Source organism: Xyrauchen texanus, chromosome 23, assembly GCF_025860055.1.
Source record: "Xyrauchen texanus isolate HMW12.3.18 chromosome 23, RBS_HiC_50CHRs, whole genome shotgun sequence".
Lineage (NCBI taxonomy): Eukaryota > Metazoa > Chordata > Actinopteri > Cypriniformes > Catostomidae > Xyrauchen > Xyrauchen texanus.
The window spans coordinates 2,557,128-2,565,991 of NC_068298.1; the positions used below are offsets into that span (position 1 = coordinate 2,557,128).

Below are 8,864 nucleotides of genomic sequence, written 5' to 3' on the forward strand. Positions count from 1 at the left end.
CGGAAGAGCCGGATATTTTTAATATAACTCCGATTGTGTTTGTCTGAAAGGAGAAAGTCATATACACCTAGGATGGCTTGAGAGGGAGTAAATGATGGGATCATTTTCATTTTTGGGTGAACTATACTGTTAAGTTTATTTCACTCTTTGTTTAGATTATCATAGTTTAAACACACATTTTAAATTTTTATTTTTATAACAGATTTTCATAGTTTAATATTGAATGTCTGGTTCTGGGACGAGGCAAAAACAGACGAATGTGTACTTCGTGCACCTTTAAATGCTAATTACATCATCAGTTACTCATTTACTGCTCCAAACTCGTATGCCGTTCTTTTCTCAGGATCTTCGTTTTGGTTGAACTATCCCATATACAAACTTTGGTAAAGTGTATTTGTGTGTGTGTTTCTCCAGGCATGCCGTGTCAGAATGAGATGAAGAGGATTCACTCTCAAAGCCGACGGAAGACTCTGATTGGTCAGTAGCTTGTGTCTTAGCTCCGCCCCGAGTTATTTATGATAGCTCTTGTTTCACTTTCTGTTTGTATGATTCTCTCTGTAGGTGTGCATGTACCGCGCTGTACCGAAGACGGTTATTTTAAGGCCACTCAGTGTCACGGCAGCACCGGTCAATGTTGGTGTGTCGACAAATATGGCAGCTGAGATCGCAGGATCCGCTGAGACAGGGCAACCCTTCATGTGGTACACACACACACACACACACAAACACACACATGCTCTTATAAACACAGATGTTTCTCCTAAAATTCCTCTGGAGCGATACAAAACTTTGTTGGCATCCAATAAGAGTGTAGAGCTATGAAACGAATGTGGATGGATCTGATTGAGCTCATTTTGAGATCAGTCTGAGACGTTGTTGAGTCGTTCTGAGAAGCTTTTCTCATGACATCTGAAGCTTCATTATTCAACAGGGTTTCCTGAGTTCTCTTTCAAAATGTATAAAACATCATATTTGATATATAATATATGACCTGCCTCTGAACACACACACACACACACACACACACACAGTCACACCCCTCTATCTGCCAAACACCTTTCCTTTCATCTGTCTTTGTGTGTAGAGGAAGATCAGGAGACATGACCTGCCCCAGAACACACACAAACACACACACACACTCACACACACTCACACACACACGCTAACTCACACACAGACACACACACACACACACACACACACATGCTAACTCACACACAGACACACACATACTCAAACACACACGCTAACTCACACACAGACACACGCTAACTCACACACAGACACACACACACAAACACACCGCTAACACAGACACACACACACACACACGATAACTCACACACAGACACACACACGATAACTCACACACAGACACACACACACTCAAACACACACGCTAACTCACACACAGACACACACACACACGCTAACTCACACACAGACACACACACACACTCAAACACACACGCTAACACACACACACACACACACACGATAACTCACACACAGACACACACACGATAACTCACACACACACACACACACGCTAACTCACACACACTCACACACACATGCTAACTCACACACACGCTAACTCACACACAGACACACACACTCACACACACACACACACACGCTAACTCACACACAGACACTCACACACACACGATAACTCACACACAGACACACACACTCACACACACGCTAACTCACACACAGACACACACACACACACTCACGCACACACATGCTAACTCACTCACACACAGACACACACACACACGATAACTCACACACAGACTCACACACACACACACGATAACTCACAAACAGACACACACACACACGCTAACTCACACACAAACACACACACACACACTCACGCACACACATGCTAACTCACTCACACACAGACACACACACACACGATAACTCACACACAGACTCACACACACACACACGATAACTCACAAACAGACACACACACACACGCTAACTCACACACAGACACACACTCACACACACGATAACTCACACACAGACACACACACTCACACACACACACACACGCTAACTCACACACAGACACTCACACACACACGATAACTCACACACAGACACACACACTCACACACACACGCTAACTCACACACAGACACTCACACACACACGATAACTCACACACAGACACACACACTCACACACACGCTAACTCACACACAGACACACACACTCACACACACACACGCTAACTCACACACAGACACACACACACACACACACACGATAACTCACACACAGACACACACTCACACACGCTAACTCACAAACAGACACACACAGACACACACACGCTAACTCACACACACACACACTCTAACTCACACACAGACACACACTCACACACACACGCTAACTCACACACAAACACACACACACACACTCACGCACACACATGCTAACTCACTCACACACAGACACACACACACACGATAACTCACACACAGACTCACACACACACACACGATAACTCACAAACAGACACACACACACACGATAACTCACACACAGACACACACTCACACACACGATAACTCACAAACAGACACACACACACACGCTAACTCACAAACAGACACACACACACACACACGATAACTCACACACAGACACACACTCACACACACACACGCTAACTCACACACAAACACACACACTCACACACACACATGCTAACTCACTCACACACAGACACACACACACACGATAACTCACACACAGACACACACTCACACACACACACACGCTAACTCACAAACAGACACACACAGACACACACACACACACGATAACTCACACACAGACACACACAGACACACACTCACACACACACGCTAACTCACACACAAACACACACACTCACACACACACATGCTAACTCACTCACACACAGACACACACACACACGATAACTCACACACAGACACACACTCACACACACACACACGCTAACTCACAAACAGACACACACAGACACACACACACACACGATAACTCACACACAGACACACACTCACACACACACACTCTAACACACACTCACACACACGCTAACTCACACACACACACACACTCTTACCCCTCTATCCACTGAATTTCTTCCCTTTCTTCTGTCTGTGTTTAGAGGAAGATCAGGAAACATCTGGAGATTTCGGCAGCGGCAGCTCCGTGATTTTAATGGACGATCAGGAGGAAGAGTCTCCAAAGCGTGGGCGGGGCAGACAGAAAGAGAGACGGGCTCAGTTCCACCCCCGCAGGGCGATCGAGGACGACGAAGATGCAGAGGACGACGAGATGGGCTACGTCTGGTAGCTCCGCCCACCCATGTTCCGCCAATTAACCAGGGACCCATGTTAAAAAAAACACACCGTTCTGAAGCCATTCCAGCTCCGCCCCCTCGGATACGCCCACTTCCTGTACCTCTCCCATTCTGAATCTGATGTTTCCCGATGATTCACTGCTGTCCCTCTATCTCTCTCTTTCTCTGTGGCCAGCTGTTCGCGTTCTGTCCTCTGTTCGCCCTCGTTTATACACGTCGATCTTCCGGAACACTCTTGCGTAGTCTAGATCGCGTCTACAAAGCCTCGTTATGGCACGTAGAACGCAACGGGAAACATGCATGACAAAATTATTGGACATTTCAGGTTTCCTTTGAGTTGGAAGTTGTGCACAGATGTTCTCGAAGGGTTCTAGAGTGTTTGCACTATATTTAAGTGACGTTGTCTGTGGTCGTATGCATGAACGACACTCCAAAACAGAAGAGACAGTCAATGTGCACGTTTGTTGATGGACATTTTTGACCATTAGGATGCGTTTTACAGTTTTTTTAGCATCTTCCAGCAGTGTTTTTATAGACACGGTCAAGTTATAAACAAATCGTTTCAGTCCTGTGTGCTGTGTTTATCTGTTTTTGTAGGCAAGAACACATCCTGAGTGAACGCCCCTTTTTGCTGCGTTCTAATCATGACATAATTGGGTGATTCCTCAACTTCAGACACCAGGGGTTGATTCTTTTTTTAAACGAACAGTAGGTCCTTGTGGTGGTGCGGTTACTCGCCTCAATCGGGGTGGCGGAGGACAAATCTCAGTTGCCGCTTCTGAGACCGTCAATCCGCGCATCTCATCACGTGACTCGTTGTGCATGACACCGCGGAGACTCACAGCATGTGGAGACTCATGCTACTCTCTGCGATCCACACACAACTCACCACACGCCCCATTGAGAGAACCACTAATCACCACCACGAGGAGGTTACCCCATGTGACTCTACACTCCCTAGCAACCGGGCCAATTTGGTTGCTATGGAGACCTGACTGGGTCGCGCGCGAGACTCAAAAGAAACATTGTTTCAAAAAAACGTCCATCTAGCGTGTGATTACATCAGAAACAATTGAAGCAGCGTACACACACACTCACACAAACACACACACATACACTCACTCACACAAACACACTCACACACAAACACACACTCACACACAAACACACTCACACACACACTCACACACAAACACACACTCACACACAAACACACTCACACACACACACACTCACACACAAACACACTCACACACACACTCACACACAAACACACTCACACAAACACACACTCACACACAAACACACTCACACACACACACTCACACTCACACACACACTCACACACACACACACAAACACACTCACACACACACTCACACACAAACACACTCACACAAACACACTCACACACACACTCACACACAAACACACACTCACACACAAACACACTCACACACACACACTCACACACAAACACACTCACACACACACTCACACACAAACACACTCACACAAACACACACTCACACACAAACACACACTCACACACACACACACTCACACACAAACACACTCACACAAACACACACACATACACTCACTCACACAAACACACTCACACACACACTCACACACAAACACACACTCACACACAAACACACTCACACACACACACTCACACACAAACACACTCACACACACACTCACACAAACACACACACACATACACACACTCACACACACTCACACAAACACACACACACTCACACACACACACACTCACACACACACTCACACACAAACACACTCACACAAACACACACTCACACACACACTCACACACAAACACACACAAACACACACTCACACACACACTCACACACACACTCACACACAAACACACACAAACACACACACTCACACACACACTCACACACAAACACACACTCACACAAACACACACTCACACACACACTCACACACAAACACACACAAACACACACTCACACACACACTCACACACACACTCACACACAAACACACACTCACACACACACTCACACACAAACACACACAAACACACACACACACAAACACACACACACACAAACACACACACTCACACACAAACACACTCACACACACATACACACACTCACATACACTCACTCACACAAACACACACACAAACACACACATTCACACACACACAAACACACATACACAAACACACACTCACACATGCTCACACAAACACACACTCACACACACACGCACACACATGCTCACACAAACACACACACTCACACACACACACTCACACACATGCTCACACAAACACACACATGCTCACACACTCACACACTCACACACATGCTCACACAAACACACACATGCTCACACACTCACACACACACACTCGCACACATGCTCACACACACACACATCACTTGAGTTCCTCAAAATTTAGCAAATGTATATTAGTATATATTATTAATTCTATATTTTGCAATCGTGGATAATCAGAGTAGAATTCGATCATTGCGACAGTGTGACGAGCGCACGAGCGATGTGAACGATTCAATCAGTCGTTTGTTGGTTCTGTTTGAAATTGTTTGTTCGGTTTTTTCACACACTTAAACGGTTTTAATGAATCTTGACCTTTGCGGCGGCTGTGTTTGATACGTTTACTGCTTGACACAATTGCAAAACGATGAAACGGCTCATCGGTCTGACCTTTTCAAGCCATTACCGAACGCTTCCGCTCGCAGAAAAACAGAAGGCGAACGCCTCTCTCTGTGATGACCCGTCTGTGTTCACTGAGGGGAACGCTGCTTCACGCTTCTGTGTCCCATCTGAGCGAGAGAACACAAATATATCTGCACTTCTGAGTGACTCTGTCCTAATAACTCATCTCGTGCAGCTGAGCCATCGAAAACCGAGTCCATGGTTTCTGTCCCAATCTCTTAAAGGGACAGTTCACTCAAAAATCGTTGACAGAAAGCGATGTTCCGCTCAGTGATCAGAGATGCTGTTACAGATGGATTATATGAGGGGAAGTTAGGAAACAGAGGAAAGAACTGACAGGCCCACGGCTTCATTACCCCTCTCTCTCTCTACCTTGTTCTGTTTTCTCTCCTCGTTTTCTTCTCTCCACCTTTCCATGTTTGACTTCTATGACAATGATTGTTTTACCACAACACTGATATGAAAATATGACTATTTAAAGGAATAGCTGTCAGAGAAATAGTCATTCTTGCATTCTCGTGCCGTTCCAAACCCCTCCGTTAAGAAACACAAAAATAAGATATTTAGCGAAATGTCCATGCAGCTCTTTTCCATACAGTGGATGTGAACGAGGGCAGACACTGTCTAGCTCCAAGTATGGCGTTTAATTATCTTAAAAGCTGCTACATGTTATATATGTCTTCTAAAGTTGTGATAGCTTTGTTAGTTGTCATTGTAAAGAAAACCTCCGCAATTTTTTCTAATTGTATAAAACGTTTTTTTTATTTAAACTATCGGCCGATTAATCGGTTATTGGCGTTTTCTGAGCAGAATCCACTATCGGTTGACATCTAGAAAAGACCCACGTTTAAATCGTCACGCACTGAATAATCGTACGCTCTCCAATATCCGCATCGAGGTGCGTTGCTCCAGATTTGACGTCAGTGATGTCGTTAAATCTCACGTGTCTTGAAGCCGACCGGCAAATTTGAATATACATAAATTTGGAAATGCGAATTAGCAAGTCATATGGATTTGGAACGGCATGAGTGTTTGAATGAACTATTCCTTTCAAAAGGTTCATTGGACGTATGGCGGCATATCTGAGGTGAAATGTCCACTGTGAGGCGCTAAAAGCGAGTGAAATGTTCTCCTAAACCAAGCAAACGTGAGATGAAAAACAATAACGTTATTTTGTGCTGCTTCTATGACACTTTCGTCTCATGTGGACTTGCGCGCTCTTCAGGACTAGTATCCCGTTCTGTTACATCACAAGTGCAACGCTCTCTCAGTCGAGCTAATGCACAATTCCATCACACTTAAAATTGTTTAGCACTTCGCTAGGCGTTGCTAGCATGTGTTAACATGATGCTAGCACGTTTTTAGCATGTTTTAGCACTTCGCTAGGCAATGCTAGCATGTGTTAGCATGATGCTAGCATGTTTTTAGCATGTTTTATCACTTCGCTAGGCGATGCAAACATGTGTTAACATGATGCTAACACGTTTTTAGCATGTTTAACACTTCGCTAGGCGATGCTAACATGTGTTAGCATGATGCTATCACGTTTTTAGCATGTTTTAGCACTTCGCTAGGCGATGCTAGCATGTGTTAGCATGATGTTAGCACGTTTTTACCATGTTTTAGCACTTCGCTAGGCGATGCTAGCCTGTGTTAGCATGATGCTAGCACGTTTTAGCACTTCGCTAAGCGATGCTAACATGTGTTAGCATTATGCTAGCATGTTGTTAGCTTGTTTTAGCACTCGTATCCCACTCCTTTACATCACAAGAGCAACGCTCTCTCAGTCGAGCTAACGCACAATTCGATCACACTTATACGAGCTTGTAAATGTAGTTGATGATGTAACGCACATGTTAAAATGAGTCATGCGCTAGTAAAAGTGTTTACATGTCATAAGATAGCATTGTGAAAAGTAAGTGTTTATTAACTGATAATCTGCCGTTTCACTCGGGATTTGTGTGTTGTAGCGCCTCTAGTGTTCATTTCACCAGGAAAATGCCGCGATATCGATGACCTTTAGATGATATAAAAGTCTGTTGTCATGGTGACCCGAGAGCCGAGTATAGACACACACTCCATATATGATCGCCGCAGAACTGCATTTTGGACTTTGTTCACCGGCCCATGCGTGCTGCTGTGTTTCTGATGCCTGGCCTGCAACTGTAAACGTCTGCTGGCTCCGCCCCCCCACTTCCTGTCCTGCCTCTGCCTGCTTCTCTCCTGTACAAAGCTGCAAAAAAAAAAGCTTTGCTTCCGCTGTTTTCACTAATTTGAACACAAACGCAGTGTAGACCGCTCACAGGTTCAAGTCGACGGCCATATTTGCAAGTTAATTCTCTATATTTTCTACTCTGTAAAGAAGACAATAAGTAACATGTCAAAAAAGAAGGAAATGCTGAATGTTCGACGGGAGATGTAATTTAATGACGTCATGTGGCTTTGTCCATTTTGCCTTGCCTGAGTCTGGATGTGTAAAAAAACTCTCCTGTAGTCCTGAGTTTAATGTATAGACCCCTCTCTCTCTCTCTCTTTGTATCTCTATCTGTCTCTCTCTCCTTTTCCACTGACACGATGCCAGTGTGTGTGCCCAATCTGGCCCCTTTCCGTGCATTTCCAGCAAGGAAAAAGCAGTTCTGGGATGGAAAAATGCCGTTTCGGTGGAAAAGTGTCTCTTTCTGTCCATTCTCGTGTCCTCTCTTTGTCCAATATTCCCGTTATTTTCCCTCCC

General features: G+C 44.9%; 1 protein-coding gene across 1 annotated transcript in view; it reads left to right on the forward strand.

The window, feature by feature from the left end:
- LOC127663418 (testican-1-like) overlaps positions 1 to 8,854 on the forward strand; it is a 286,904-nt gene extending 278,050 nt beyond the window's left edge. Inside the window, 4 exon segments of the mRNA XM_052155002.1 lie at positions 415 to 477; positions 562 to 659; positions 662 to 701; positions 3,188 to 8,854. Coding sequence (XP_052010962.1) covers positions 415 to 477; positions 562 to 659; positions 662 to 701; positions 3,188 to 3,375 — 389 coding nt within the window. The 3' untranslated portion in view covers positions 3,376 to 8,854.
- Positions 8,855 to 8,864: the final 10 nt, after the last annotated feature.